This window comes from Mastigoproctus giganteus, chromosome 5 (genome assembly GCF_048544385.1).
Source record: "Mastigoproctus giganteus isolate SK-2022 chromosome 5, ASM4854438v1, whole genome shotgun sequence".
NCBI lineage: Eukaryota > Metazoa > Arthropoda > Arachnida > Uropygi > Thelyphonidae > Mastigoproctus > Mastigoproctus giganteus.
In genome coordinates, this window is record NC_143579.1 from 89,470,301 (window position 1) to 89,487,193 (window position 16,893).

Below are 16,893 nucleotides of genomic sequence, written 5' to 3' on the forward strand. Positions count from 1 at the left end.
TAGCTTTATAACAATTCAATTTAAACAAAAATTCTTTTGTTCTTTCCAAAAGAATAATTTTTGTTTAGAAGTTTTACCCAAATCAGAATCGACAGCATCACAAGAAACTTAAAATATTTAAGTCCGCTACGACCATCAAGTGAAACTACTTCCGGCTGGTTGATTGGGAAACATCCGCTGATACACCATAAATATTAGCAATTTGCAAATGAAGTTTTTATATTTTCAGCTCCCCTTGAAATCGATAAATGCTAATGATTAATTGACCTGTCCCTAAAACCGGCCCTGCCCGAAGTGATTAAATCTTAATTGACCGGTTACCAATAACATTATAAAAACGAGCGATGTAATCAAGAAACAAAATTTCAAAACGATAAACCGATTACAGTAAACTACGACGGCGCTGAACAGTGGAAATCCGTGAATGACAATTGTCTAACATCCTAAATACGTAATTAGTTTTGCTTCCAGGAGCTCTTATACTCAAGACTTACATTTTTGCTTTTTTTTTATTTTAAAATATGATTTATGAATAAAACATTAACTAAAAAACAAAATTAGAAGAGTTTTAAAAAAAATTAAAATAACAACGGCACGTTTCCAGTGAAGCATAAATATAAAAGAAGAAAAACGCAACGAATTCAATCAATATCTTCAGTACAGTTTCAATCGCTTCATTTAAATATATAATCGGTAAATAAATAATTAATAAATGTTCTGTTTATTCTGCAAGATGCCAACACGTCTGTTAATGCTCATCACGCCGTTAAAAAGCACCTTACTAAACTGGGTCAGTGGAATCGGGTCAAATCAGCTGAATTCCGTGATCTTTCGTTTCTTTTTTCCCGCCCATAAGAACTTATGTCAACACTGCTCGTTCAGGAGTAACCTTGGCAATGAAAGTGCGCGCATGCTCATTTACCTTGGCTCTGCTTGTCGTTTCCACACACGCACACACACAGCTCACTTTCTTCGCTTCGTGAGCTTGTGACGTTTAGCCTAGACAACCAATCACTCAGTGGCGATCATTCAGGCTACGGGAAACCTAGTGGTCTAGTGGCCCACATCAGTGGCGGCGTTGGCAGAAGTGTGATGTCCACTGGAGTACACACACCTTTGCGACTGTAGGCATGCCCAAAGCCTTCCTAGTACGGAAATTCCGGGCTCACTGGCGATCTGGGCCATGCGGAATAGTGACCCCACCTCCGAGTCCGGAACAAGGTACGTTGCAAGGAAAGTCGGAGCAGGTGGCTCTTGAAGAATCTCAGTTAGTTACAGGTAAGTTATATTTTAAATTGGAAAAAGTTTTTATATCCAGTTATATTTTTATTGATGCAGCTTTTTTTTTTTTTTTTTGGCTGTTATGCGTTAAAAGTTAACACGGGATTAGAAAACAGATACAAGTTGAACATCAAAAAACTATAAATATCAAAAAGACAAGTTACTATTACCAATCTAAAACACTTAATAATAATAATAATAATAATAAAACACTTCTGTAATTGGATGAACAAATCAAGTTTTGCATAAGAGCAACTTTCTCTAATATAGTATCCTCACCATGAGTTGTCTGTATTGTGCTATGGATAATTAAGACTGTACAGTGGCATTTGGTGACACGGATGCATAGTAGTTTATTTTTTTTATAACTCTGTTTGAACCATTTAAGAAAGATTTTGACCTCACTTTCTGTGTCGGAATCCAGATGCATAGCATTCAATGCACGGTTCTTGATCAAAGATACTTCTTTTCTAATTTACAGTCGTTGACATTTAGGATCCCCAGCATAAACCACCAGAAAGCGATAGGTTGAACAGAACTGTTCAACCTATCGAGCAAAACAAACAAACAACCAAGCAAAACAAAAATGTGAGAAATTATTAACACTCAAGTAAATAATTATATATATACACTAGTAATTAATAGTAAGTTCTGTTAGTTTATGTTATGTCTGTAACAAAAACATGAGTTGCACTTTGTTTTACGGGTGCAACAGCCTTGTATTATATTCTCATTAATATAATACAATAATATAATCTAGTAGCGTAGCTACCCTTTTTCGGGCCCGGAGGCAAAGAACATGTTCCGGCCCCTACTTAATTAATGAAAATTGCAAAAATAGGAGACAGCCAAAGACGCCGGGCCCGGAGGCAATTGCCTTGCCTGCCTACATGGTAGCTACGCCACTGATATAATCTATAATTATGTTGAAATTTCTTTTGGTATTTGCGCTTTACTTTCGTTCTCTACCCATAAAGGTTCGTTGATCCTGTCCCAGTTTGCAAACAAGTACTGTATAGCCTTTTAACGTATGGCATTTTGGGTTTGTTTAAGTGAATAAAACATTAATTAAAAAACAAAGATGAAATAAGAGTTTAAAAAAATTAAAATAACTTAAAATTTCAAAAATCGGGACACTTTGCTCTATTTTTATCCGGTGTTTTTCAAACGTTTCCATATTTTTTTATATGCAGTTTTTAACCCAAACTAATTTTCGATAACATTTAAATTAATAATGTCTAGTGAACATTATTTTTTTAAGGAGGGGATTGAAATGCTATGACTTCTCACATGGAAAAGAATATATAATCAGATATCATTCCAACATGAGAATAAACACGAAAGGCTGAAATATAGCACCCATCGATCGAACATCCAGGATGGTTAAATTATGCCTCATAGTAATAATTTGTTCTGAATAATATGCAGTTTTACATATTATCTTGTTTCTGTAAGTTCAGTAGGGAGAAAAAAAACGTTCAAAACCACATGCAAACAGAGAAAACCTAAGAGCATGTGCGGCTGCCGTAATAATACATTTGCTTTTCTTACGGCTGTGTATCACCATATACCGTATTTCCCCATGTATAAGACGCACCTTTTTTTCGAAAAATTTGGGGTCTAAAAACTGCGTCTTATACAGTGGTTGTAGATTTTTTTTACTTGCATTTCCAGCTTTTTCGCGCTTGTTGTCGTTGCGCTCATTGTTTCGCACTTGTTACCGGTATATTAGGTTACGTTTTGCCACGTTCTGCCCAGAAATGGCTCAGAAAAGATTTTCGTACAGTGCTGAATTCAAGTAATGAGGAGTTCTATGAATTTTATGATGAATAAAACTTGAGTTCAATAACTTTATGTAATATATTTTTTTTTTTTCAAATTTCGGGCCCCAAAATTAAGGTGCGTCTTATACATGGGGAAATACGGTACTTTTTTAGTGTGATTTTGTCCTGCTTATTCCTGTATGCAATGCATTTGAACCTTCTTCCGCAGCGATTTTTTTTTTTTTTTTTACATACCCAGATTTTCTGCAAAACGCTATATCATTTAAAATGATAATACAGATATCAGTCGGAATAAGATAAATGACATGAGCCAAATCATGATAAAGGTGAAATAGACAGGTCACTTGTAACGTATGAAAAACTACTTACACAGGTGAAGATTAGGTAATGTCTGCGCAACGGCCATATAGAATCAGAGGAGTTCACAAGATAGAGAGAATACGATGACATCACCGTATTTAGCAGTCGCATGATCAGGCTTGAATCATGGTCAACCCAAACACATACAGTACTGATGTACTCTCTGCTTGATCACTCGACTACGGCAGTGCAAACGCGTTCCTATATACAGACTGTTTCTTAACGTGTGGACAGTACTTTTAGCATCGATTCAAGACCTGAAAACAATAAAAATATTTTATACAAACGTGTCCAATTCTGAAAGGTTAAGGAGCTATGGCTGTTTGAAATTGTAAAAAAAAAAAAAAAAAAGTTTCGATAGGGGAAAAAAAATAAGACAATAAATAAGAATAATCAGAAAGGCACGTATAGTACAATGTTTATTTACTATGTTTGTATACACTGAGTACGTTAGATTATTTCTAATTTTTTTTTTTTTTTACTATAGAAAGATTCCATAGTTATTTTTTTAAAATTCCAACAGCCACAGCTCCATAACCATTCAGAATCGGGCATATCCTGATATGAACTTTTTTCATAGTTTTCAGGTCCCGAAGCGATCCTGAAAGAAGCACCCATATGTTATGAAACACACTATACAGGGTGATTCACTACCAGTGCGACAAACTCGCAGGAGGTGTAGGGGGCACAAAGACGAATCGGAATCACATAGCATTGCAGGGTCCGAAATGCCCTCGTCATGCGGTAGAGGACGCTGAACGGGAGGTCGCGTGAACAGCGATCCCGCTGGAAGTCAGCATTTGCGAACCGTTTCTGTTGAAGAAACCAAGTGGCAAAAGTCCTCCGGAGTGGATAATCCGCAGGCACCAATGATTGGACGCGTTGCAGATGGTATGAACTCATTTGGTTTGTTGACAGTATCCTCCATACAGTGAATTGGGAAATACCCAATCGTTGGCCTATCGCTCGAGTACTCGTACTCGGATTGCCTTCTGCAAGACGACGTAGGACATTCTCCTCATTGTCTGGCGTCCTCATCGTTCGCTCTCGATTCATGGTACCTCTCGTGAAACAACGAGTCTCACGTAACCTTCTGTGCACACGTGCGAAAATCGTATGATGAGGAGCACGCCTGTGCGGGAAACGTTCCTGGTACAAGCGCAGAGCGGCGCGCCGTTACAGTCAGCAGCTCCATACGTAAGGTGCATGACGGCCAGTTCAACGTTTGAATACTCGTCCATCCTACTGCCTCGGGAACCGGTTCGCAAATGCTGACTTCCAGCGGGATCGCTGTTCACGCGTCCTCCCGTTCAACGTCCTCTACCGCATGACGAAGGCATTTCGAACCCTGCAATGCTATGTGATTCCGATTCGTCTTTGTGGCCCCTACACCTCCTGCAAGTTTGTCGCACTGGTAGTGAATCACCCTGTATATTGAAGAAAAATTGATAAAAGTTATGTTAATAAAGATGAGCTACTAAGCTAAGAGCTGAACAGAAGGTAGAAGTGGCAAGAGTTAGTTAAACGTCCTTTTTTTTTTTTTTATTCAACGGCTGTGATAAACTTGTGGTACGATTGTGCCACTCACACCTATCCAAACAAGTGATCAAAAGTGACAAAACCACTCTGCTTACAGGGTGTGAAACAAGGCATTAAGTGATGCTCTTTCGACAAGAGTTAACTAAATGGCCTTTATCCTACAGAGAACTTTCCCGCAGCTTTCATATATGATAGGTCGATAGCTTGGCAATCTTACTGTATAATAGTCGTCTCTCGTTGATCTCTATTGATCATAACCGACAAACGTTGTCAATCCAACTGCTATTACTGACAGCTACCGTAAATCATCCTTTGGGTGACAAATTTAAGTTTTTTATTTAACCTAATCTAATCGTGTTTAATGGTTAGGTTACCCAAATAAGATTAGGAATTTAACAGGTCGTAACTTCCATATGGCGTGTAGCGATTCACATGAAAGATACTATACAGATATTACGTTTCCTAAATTTTCATTTGATAACTAACCACTAATTATCATTCTTTAGGTAACCTAACTTTTTTTTAAAAAATTAGGTTACCGAAGATGGGTTAAAACAAATTGGATGCTTTTCACGTATGTTTGATTAGCAGTCGCTTTCAAGTAATATTCAGTAGAAAGCAATGAGAGAACATCAGCGATTGTCATATCTTGGAAAGTTCTCCATAGGATGGAAAAAAAAAAAAAAGTCGTTTAGTTAACTCTTGCCGAAAGAACATCGATTAATGTTTCATACTTTCAAGCTCGCTCCGTGAGTGACTTTCTCACTTACCACTCATTTGGACAGGTGTGATTGGTTCAATCGTACCCAGTTTTGCCAAATTGACACACTTAAGGCTGGATGTTGACCTTGTCGATCAGTCAAGACTATTCACTGCAAAGAAATTCTCCCTCAACCAAGCACCAATGCCATACACGACAGGATTAAATCCCAATTCTGCCAAATGGTGCAGTGGCCAGTGAAAGTAATTATTCAAGTGGAGAAAACACTTTAGAACAAATAAAAATTTAACATTTTTTTAATACAAAGGAAAACTAATAAAATCTGATCGCAGATGTGAAGATTTCTGCCATGGCTGAATGAAAACCAATCAAGCTAAACTTCTTCCATAAAAATTTCATCCAAGTGCCTACGCAAGCCACAGCTTACTTGCGAATGCGTGTCCCTGATCAGTTTGTGCAATGTTGTTTAAGCATGTATGACAGGTGATGATTGCAAGGGTCTTTTAAAGCCCAGGAAAGAATTCACGGTTTTTAACTCCGGGAAACTGGATTTTTTTTTATTCGGCAATCAGACAAACCAACTACAGAATAAGCGCTCTTTGAACTTACAAAACACTGCCGCCTAATAGCATTACTTGCCTTGGTGAAAAAATAAAAAGAAAAGAAACAGTCGCAGTAATTTCTTAATGAGACCTTTTTCACCCAACTACTAGTATATACATGCATTAATCCTTGATGAATGTCTAGTACAATTAAATGTTTTAATGATATTAATATTTATTTCAATACCGCAATATATCAGAAAATATCCAAATTTGGACTCTGACGTGGTAGAGTTAGTTTCCCGTATTAAAAAAAAATAATTATTTTTGGCAATTATCAACTTTAATTAATGTAGAAAAGTTTCTAATGTCCAGTCAGCGCTATCAGTTCAATGCAACTCTTTACTATCATTCGAATTATACAATCTCTCTCCTCTCGTTGTTGTTATTCCTAATAATGACTGAAAACTAAGGCTATGTTAATATGGACGTCGGGAATCAGGCACTCCAGCTCGCACTGGTGGCAGAATAAATAAGATATTACTGGGATTTTGTCATATAGTGGGGAAGATATTTCCGGCTGTAAATATCTTCTTCACTTTGTAATACCCAAAGCTTAATTTGCCTAAACATTATTCGCATTAATAAATGATGTTCCCTTAAAATTGCAGACGTACCTTTTCAAAAATCCCTGTATTTTTATGTTTACATACTGTTGTTTTCTTCAAAAGGTTGTTTAAATTCTTGTCCTTATATTGAATACATATTTCAAACATGCATGGCCAACCTTTTCGTGCAACTTGCCTCATGTTATGTTGGAAATTTGTTGGTCAACCTAGAAGCGGATACAGAAGTCAACGGAATCTATCTGTGTCCTCCCCCACCCCCACCTACCCAATTGATCTACGCCTGGCACCACCAAATGCTTTTGCTAATTGTATAAAGGAATTTTATAAGCTATAGTATTAAAACATTGTACGTTTCTAAAATAAATTTAATCTACGTTAACGAATGAATGTTCGTCCTTAAAAATCGATGTCTCGAGAATTTACTAATGCTCCTATTTAGTTGAGCTAAATTAATGCGATAAACATGAACGGTAGATTCTTGTCACGATGTTCCATCGGCTCATGTTTACGTGAGTATTCTTATATACTGCGAGAAAAAAAACATTTATTAATCAAAATGAGAGGTAATCGTACGCATGCGCGATCAGAGAATAAGGCTAGTCTACAGTACTAAGTTTAGTGATATAATCAAATGTAAACAATTCTACACGTTGCGCTGATACAGCAGTGCCAAATTTTAACGACTCAAATCCTGTATGCATAATTAGAATTTAATTCATAAGAATTAATTAAATAATTAATTTCTGAAGTCACACGATTTCAGCGACATTTGCAATTAACGACATGATACATGGAGTACAGTATCCGGTATATTGTATTTTGTTATCAGTAATTCAACTGAATAACTCATTAATCAATATCTGTTAATTGTAATGTTAAGTCGCTCAATAGCCTATAGACTTCTCCTAAAATAAGATAGAAATTTACTTACAGGACATTATCCCGCTCATAAACTTTCATTTGCAAACTTCGATTCTTCTCGCCCTGTAGTAACAGTTACGCATTCATTATTCCCACACGTAGTTTCGTATGAGTGGATAGTAAAAGGGTAGCGAGATTTGCGATTCGATTGGATAATTATGAATGAACAACAACCTGTTTTATGTTTCATTTTATTTACTTTTATAAGCATTTTATTCACGAACTGCATTATACGGTTATAAATTTTACCTGATTTGTATTCTACCATTTTTCAAACGTTTCTGGAGCTTAAAGTATGAGGTATCTTTCACCGCAAAACTATGAACTGACTTTAAGAGGCTTGTGCCGATTAAAATAATTTATAATGTGCAAAGCACTGAGGTCTACTCACGCACCACCCCCGACGTACTTGGTTTTTGTGGGGGGGACGTTTGTTTTCAGCAAGCACCCTCTCCCCCCTTGTTATTTGAATCACTTTTTTTAACAAAATATAGACAAACTATTGCGCTAATCCAGATACGAAGCGTTTTTATTTCTATTATTCGTATTTTATTTTTTTGAGATTACCGGTAAATACATTGACGTATATGTATATACTTTATAAAAGTATGTTAAAATATGTATATTCATAGCTAAATTTTATGTGAAATCTTTTACTTGTTCTGGAATTTGGGGAGCGCGTGAAATTTACGAAAAAATTTTAGGGGGCCCAAGGTATAAAAGTTTGAGAACCTCTGATGTTGGCTATTTGTTACATGGACCTGTTTTTGTCATATTTGGGCCCAAATTTTTTGAATTCGATGTTGAAATTGTGATAAGTATTGCCTCCCAGATGTTACGATTTCCGATTTTAAAAGTTTGCCTGATCAATTGCTTTTTTTCAATGGGAAAGTTGTTTCCTCTTCTCTGTTTAGCCTGAAAACACGCCGGGTGCTTCTAAACCAAACATCGAATATAAATCGATTTTATTTGATGAAAAAAAAAAAAAATTTAAGATAATAATAATAAAGCAACAGCTATAGCGTGAAGAAACGCGACACAAACTACTCCACACAGCCAGCCACTCGAGCATACTGAAGAGCGAATAATTGTCATTGACTTTTTAAATTTCTTCTAAAAACACAAAAGAAAAAAAGGTCGCCAGTTCAACTATAGAAGAGGAGCGTTTTGGCCGCACCCTGAGAGGACATTCCAATTCATCCCAAAAGTGTTCGATCGGATTCAGGACTCAAGCGTGTCGTTGAACGTAGGTTTCCTCAATTCAGGTTTTTACTTTGCTTGCTATACGGGATTGACTATTATCGCACTGTGACATAGAGGGCCTTTTCCCATGGAGGGCCAGAGCGCTGGCGTCATGGAATTGCCCAAGAAATAAGAGTATGACTTGTCAGTGATGGTTTGTAGCATTACTACCATCGGTCTAAGTCCGAACCGCAGAAAGCAGTCGAACACCGTAACCTCATATACAGTATATACATACAGTATACTACACTTTTCTCTCTGAATTTCTAGACACCCAGCATGACAGTTTGTCATGTACGTAAATCATTAAAACACTTCCTTGCTAGGCAATGAGAGGGAGGTACCCTACCACAAGTATTACTAATGTAAAAGGCGCGTGAAATGCCCGTCACGCGTCTTGCCCTCCTTATTAGTTCATGTACATCTGGTCTGTATTTCATATTATGAAATACAGACCAGATGTACAGTTTTGAGTTAAGTTTAGACTAGTTTTTATTTCCAGTTATTGACGTAGCCGAATGGTCAGGAGCGCGAGTGTAGTAGCATATGCTCTTTGAGTAGACCGCTGTTCAAGCCCGTGACTGCTAAATACGATTAACATTTGTATTGATTTAACGTAAATTCCACTGACCTGGAGGTCGTGCCGGAGTATAAATAATAAATTTTTAATAGAACACTGGCTATGGCCTGGAATAACGTACGTGTTCTTTAATGTGCATATATCTTTTTTTATTTTATTATTATTTTTTTTTTAATGCTGTCTATTAATTAAATCACTGAATTTAACGGCGAACAGTCAATGAGCACATAATTCAGTGGTTTTCAACAGGGGTGCCACATAATTTGGGTTTAAGTAACTGAAACTTATTATTATTATTATTATTTAATTTATATATTTATTTCATTATAAAAAGGTGTACGGTATCTATTTAATTTTGTGATGATCTATAATTGATGTTTATTTAGTACCTCTATATAAAGAATAAAATTAATATATATATGTATACACTGCTGTGCAAAACTTAAGGACCAACACTATTTCTAAAGGTTACAACCACAAAATCTTTACTTAAGGTACTCTTTCTGATGAGAGTAGATTCAGTCTCAGCAGCGATTCTGGACGTCAGCTAATCTGGCGAGAAGTTGATACACTGTATCACCCCGCAAACATCACTGAAAGGGATCGATATGGCGGTCGAGGTGTTCTCGTCTGGGGAGGCGTTATCTTGGATGGACGTACTCCAGATACTGGAAAGCGGTACTGTAACCAGTGCTCGCTACTGTACTGAGGTAATCCTTTCCCATGTGCGTCTGTTCCGAGGTACCATTGGCCCGAGTTCGTGTTTATGGTTGATAACGCCACACCCCATCGCACTGCAGCTGTTGATATGCTTTTGGAAAGTGAGGACATTGTTCGTATGGATTGGCCTGCCCGTTCCATCGATCTAAATCCCATCGAACACATATGGGACGCTCTGGGGAGACGCCTAGCAGCATGTCCACACCCACCAGAAAAAAGTTCACCAGCTGAAGATGGTGCTGACAGAGGAATGGACGATGTTACCGCAAGAACTTAACAACATTGTTCTAAGTATGGACAGGCGGTGCAACGCCTGCATCGACATTAGGGGTGGCCATATCGCCTACTGAGGACCACCTCTTCCCTTTGTTCCATCTTTGGCAGTGATGCATCTGTATCATGGCAGCCAGTGCTATGTTATCACTTTTGAATAAAGTCCCTCTATACCGTTTTGTTTCCGTTGTTGTGTCGGTGCTGTTTGTTTCCTTCATCATTTCTGTACCTCACGAGGTTCCTTTGGAAGGTTTTTCCATATCCAGGCCACTCCTATGAGAAGCTACAGGTGAAAACCTGACTGGCCCTTAAGTTTTGCACACCAGTGTATATACAGCACAATATTGCCTAAGTTGGTGATGCGCCTAAAAAAAAAAAAACTTGCAACGACAATTACATTTTGTAATTTGGAATTTCATCTTTACCATTTGACTTAAAATCACTTCACACTCTTCATGTTTTTCTCACGAACAACCCTTCAAAGTGCACGGTAGAGATGAGTGTTCCTCTACGCACTTGAGATCACACCTTGGTGATCGTTTCTTCTGCGACGGAGCCTTTCTCAATCTCTTGTTGTTTTGCATTACAAGAGTGAAAAATGGGATAATCTGCGAGATTTCTCTTCTTCCTTTGCTTGGTTGGATTGCTGTTTTAAATCTTCTGATATCAATGTTTACTCAGATCGTCTCAGTGAAATTATTTTTGTAGGGATGAAATTCTTTATTCTACACTCCCTCCCAAAATCTTGTCCTTTATCTAAACCTTGATTTTCCTACAAGTGTCCTAAGGCTGTTCAAGAAAAGAATGTTGCATATCGAAAATTGGCTCCCATCCAAATCTCCGCGTTTATTTTCTGCCTACACTAAAGCTAGCAACAAGAAGTAGATTTTGAAAAGGGCTAAGAGTAGAAAACTTGCTTCTTGTCCAAACGGTAGTCGAGCATTCTGGTCTTTTGCCAAAGCTATTGGCCGCAACTTTTGCTCATCTATACTCCCAACTCTGTTAAAATCTTGTGGTTCTCTTGCCTCTTGCCTTCTCAGCTAAAGATAAAACCGGCTTACTAGCATCTTACCTTTCTTCTAATCCTTGTATTGACTATCTTGGTAAACCGCCTCCTACCATTCCAGTAATAAATAAATAAATTTTCTGTTTATACTCCGGGACGACCAAACGGTCAGAGGAGTTTACAAGATACACAGAATGCAAGAAACAGCACCGTATTCAGCAGTCATGGGCTTGAACCCTAGTCATTGAAGGAACGTGTAATTATGTACCCACGCGCCTGACCACTAGGCTACGGCGGCCTCTTACATTCCACTCAGTTCCTTCTGTGGGCTTCGGTAAAAGGATTACAGAAGAATTTTAAACAATCTTGATGACAAGAAACTCCAGGTCCTGATAGTATTTCTCCACTTATTCTCAAAAGCTGTGCATCTGAGCTTACTCCTACTTTTTACACTTTCTTCTTATTCTACTGGAGTTTTTCTTCTGCTTGCAATTTACTCATATCTAGCCAGTTCCTAAAAAGGTTACAAACCCTCCCATCCAATTATCGTCACACTGCTCTTACGTCCACCCTTTCCAAAGTAATGGAGAAATCCATTAACCACCCAATCCTAAACATCTAGAAATCTTCCACCTGATTAATGATCGGCTAGTATGGATTCCGTTATTGTCGATCCACTGGTGATATTTTGGCTTATGTTACCCATTTATGAAAAAATTCAATGGAAAAGTTTGGTGGCACTTGACATTTCTAAGGCATTTGTCGTGTTTGCATAAACGTTTTCTAAACACGCTTCCATCTTATGGATTGTCGACTGCTTTTTGCATCTGGGTATCTAATTTTCTCTTGATCTTTCACCGCGGGTGGTGATATATGGCTCTCTGTCTTCTAACTTCTGCACTAATGCTGGTATTCCCCAGTGTCCAGTTCTTTCTCCCACTCTTTTCCCCTTGTATATTAATGACCTTTTTTTGCATTTACCGGTAAGTTTATCCATAGTTTTACCGATGATAGCACACTGCATTCCACCTTCCAGTTTGAGAAATCTTGCCCTATACAAAGAGCACCTCCAACTTCTTGAATGTCCGCTACCAATTCCTTAATGCTGATCTCCAGGTAATTCTCCAGTGGGGCAAAGATAACTTAGTAGATTTCAGTCCTTCTAAAACTCAGTTCTATTTTGTATCTCTCAAAAAAGGATTCTTTTGCTCCTATGCTTATCTTCGATGACACTCTGATTTCTAGGCAAGATCATATATCTCCATTGCGGATTACTCTGACTTCTCTCTCTCTCTCTCTCTCTCTCTCTCGGTATAAGCACATTACAATATTGTTCCTCTTCATTTAAAAAATTGAATTTTCTTTTTTGTTGTCAGCGTTACTTTTTTTCTAAACAGCTATTCACTCTGTACAAATCTCAAATTCTCCCTACTACGGAATATTGTTCCCACATTTGGGGCAGTGCCCTATAACTTCTCTCAGGCTTCTAGACTCCATTCAAAAGAGAGGGCAGTTATGTTAATTAATGACCCATTTCCAACAAAGTCGCTCCATTTTCCGTCTCGTCTCATAGACGTTGTGTTTGTGTTGCATGCCTTTTCTATAGATACTTCCATAGGTACTGTTCTTGTGAATTGGCCTCTATAATTCCTCCCTCCGAAACCAGTCCGAACACGTGCCGCATCCAGTCAGCATCCTTTTTTTTTTTACTCCCCAAATTCACACTCACAGAACCAATTTTTCGTCTTCCTCATTTATTCCTTCAACTTCCCTTTTTTGGACCAACCTTCCTTCACACATATTACCTGAAAATTACAATCTGCAGAAATTCAAGTCGAAAGTCTGATGTCAAAAGTGTCTTTATTCTGTCCTCTCAACCTTTAACCCACACATTGTAGTAAGGACTATTACTAAGGACATTGTACTAAGGACTTTTGTGTTGGGGTTTTCATATATAAAAAAAAGGAGCAACTAATAAGAAGCAGATAACAATTTCATTATTTGATTATCGTTGCACTAACCGGTTTTATATATAGAACAGCGTAAATTTGATTGATATCAGCACAAACTTGCTGCTTCTGACGCTGCTAATATTTTCTCAGTAGCATTAATATTAATATGTAATGTTAGAATGTGTTGGATAAACGTTGACAAAGTATACATTTAATCTTATTTTAGGTGTGAAATACTTGAGTTTAGGTTATTATTTTTCAACTAGAATACCCGTGAATATTTCGCCAAAAGTGTTTTAGAGATAAGTGAAGATTAACATCGAAGTACTGTAATTGCAAAAAAAAAAAAACTTTCTCGCTCGGTTCCCTTCGTTGCTAGCCAAGGAGTCAGTGGGACAGATTCGGGTAAAAATGCAATTTGATTATATCGTCTTTTAAAAATAAATTCCAATTATTGCACAAAAATTAGCAGGACCTCGAAACTGCTACGTTACGTTGTCTAAGAGAAAAAACTCCAGCTTTGTTGAAAGTCTGACCCTGATATTTGTTGATTGTATTGACAAAAGTTACGTCTTCTCTTCAACGAAAATGGCAAGTTAGTTTCACTTGGAGCTGAATTAATTCTTCGGATTTGAAAATCGGTTGGAAAAGATTTTGGATTTTTTTTCCCTCCCCCAGTTTTACTGTTAAATAAAACCTATTGCTTTGGAATCATGTCAAAAGCTTATTAAGTCTTTGAGTTATTCAAGTTCAAAGAGCCTTCTGGATAGAGTGACATAAGCAAATTATTATAAATATTTAAGCACTGCTGTTGAGGAGAACCTTGCACTAAGATCTCTAGTGTTTTTCTATATAAAACAACTTTTTGCTTAAACTGAAAACCTACAGATCACGGAAAGAGACTTTCAAACTTATATAGAAAATAATTAAACTACTCTTCTTGGCTTGTCATCGTTGGAAAACTCACGAAATTTTGAGAATTAACTGCCAGAGTGATGTCAGCTTAAATCCTCACACTTTTGATTATTTAGTATTACTACTGTACTTAGCAAACAGTACGTACTACTTAGCACCAAAGTTTGTCTCAGCGGAAAGTCATCGATGTAAATAAAATCTCAAATCTCACGTGTTCGCTTGTTCTAATATCTTAAAAATGTGGATATTAAATAATTGCAAAGATGAAGGATGAAAAAAAAAAAAAAAAACAAGCTCGAGATAATATACATAACTATACAGTCTATCGAAAAGCAACTTTCGCGTAATCGTGAATAAAAGGTCCTCGTTACAACGATGTTCGGTAATCGAGGGTCATTTCCCCTATTTGTTGTGTGGCCTGTTCAGTTGGAACCAAGGTGGTGAATCATCTTCCCCCTATTATTGATGATCTTGCAGAGTCAGGAAGCAAAAGCTGGATGAACTCATGTATTGTTACCGCACTACCCCCCTACCCCCTTTCTTCTTTCCCGCCGCTTCAGGAAGAGCCGCATTGCTATGATTACGTGTTGCTTGCCGTCGTCACACCGGCCGCAGGGTAGATAGGGTGACTGAACAAGCAACTACGGTCTATTTCTCAGACGCAAGTTTACTTTCCTGAAACTGGACACGAACGTAACGAGCACGGCTTGACTCGATTTGCCGTTCACGGCCAAGGACAGATGGGCGGTGTTATGCGGTGGTCTTGTGCTGTTGCCAGGAATGCGTAACTGCAAATGTTTTAAAGAACAGGTTTTACTAATGTTTAAGGTGGGGAGAGTTTCCGTTAGTTTCCAAAGCAGAGAACGGTTAGGGGTGGACTTGTAGAACAACAACTAGTCACATGCAAATACCAGTTGCGGTAAAGCTGGCGATGATACATGTAATCACGTCTTATGCGTTGCTCGCGGCTTATTGTTTTGGTGTTACCTGACAGACTACATCCTGTTGTTCAACTACATGTAGGAGGCGCATTTTCCGTTGGGAGTTAATCTTGTTGGGATCATTAGAAAGCGTATAACTCCAACGGGCACTCCGCGTTTAACGGTGATAATACTTTAAAAAGAATTTCTCTCGATGCTCCAGTTAAACTATTAGCACTTCCTCGGAAGACTGTAAAAGTGGGCGAAGCAGTGGAGCTTAAGTCAAGTTGCTTTCTTCCGCCCCCATTTCCGTGTTTACAATTCTTCAGCAAATTTTATGAAATCTCTTTATCGCATTAGAAACTTATTTAACATACCTACGAGTTTCTAAGGAGTGTCAATCTGTGTTAGAAACGGACGAAATAGAAAATTCAATCAGCCTAGGGGAGTTATTCATTTGTTTCCGACATTAATTTGTTTTGGTACACGTCGCCGGGATTGTAATAAACCATAAAATAAGCAAAAAAAGACGACAGCCAATATCTGCTGTTTTGTGATTGGACAAGATTTATGATTAAAGTAATTTATATCTCATAAAATACCAGTAATAAAGATTTTTCATCTGTAACAAAATTAGACCTATTGCAATTTATAGCTTTCACAGGCAATTATTAGTTGCTTAGATGTTATAATATATTGTAATTTTGAATAGTATAGACTTGTTTTCTTATCGAGTAAACTGCCCGAATGTAGTGCTCTAACAAGCATCCTGGCTTTCTACTAAGAGCATCCATAAAATTTCTCAAGTACTGAGAATATCTATTGAAAATAGCAAGATGTAGGCGCGGTCCCAAGATTTTCTAAAGGAAGGGATTAAAGCAGTATTTGGGGAAACTGCTTTAGCCCTGTCCACGTTTTATTGCTACTGCATCGTGTAGTAGTAAAAAAAGATGCACATTTTATTTCTAATATAAGGGGGCCTCTAGCGAATTAGTTCGAAGATGACATCCACATCTTCGAACTAATTCTCAATGGCGAATTCGAACATAAGTATTTATCTACAAAAATTCATAAATAAATGTTCTGTTTATACTCAGGAACAACCACACATAAAGTCAGAGCAGTTCACAAGTCACAGAATACAAGAACATTATATCATATTTAGTCAGGGGTGGGCAGATGGGGCATATGCCCCCCCCCCCCCCAACCAAAAATTTGAAATTAAAGAAACAGAACGGATGAGGCGTTCTAAAAAAAACCTCAAAAGTCTCGTCGCCATGCTCCCCCATTACGATGTTATCTGGACCTGGTTGTCATGCCTCCCCTTACGATGATACCTGGATACACCACTGTATTTAGTAATCACACGAACTTGAACCACGGTAATTCAAAGCGCGTGCACGTTGTACTCTCCCGCTTAACCACTCGGCTACGAAGGCCTTCGGAGAAGAAACTTGAATGGTCATCAGAAAAGTAAGGTAATAATATATTGCCACCCAGCCTTATAT

At 37.8% G+C, this 16,893-nt stretch overlaps 1 protein-coding gene across 1 annotated transcript in view; it reads left to right on the top strand.

The window, feature by feature from the left end:
* The first annotated feature begins 1,074 nt into the window (after positions 1-1,074).
* The window catches only part of LOC150085549 (uncharacterized), a 54,808-nt gene continuing 38,989 nt past the window's right edge, over positions 1,075-16,893 (top strand). Inside the window, exon 1 of the mRNA XM_090374105.1 lies at positions 1,075-1,278. Within this exon, the coding sequence (XP_090230231.1) occupies positions 1,131-1,278 (148 nt within the window). The 5' untranslated portion in view covers positions 1,075-1,130. The remainder of the gene's footprint in view (positions 1,279-16,893) is intronic.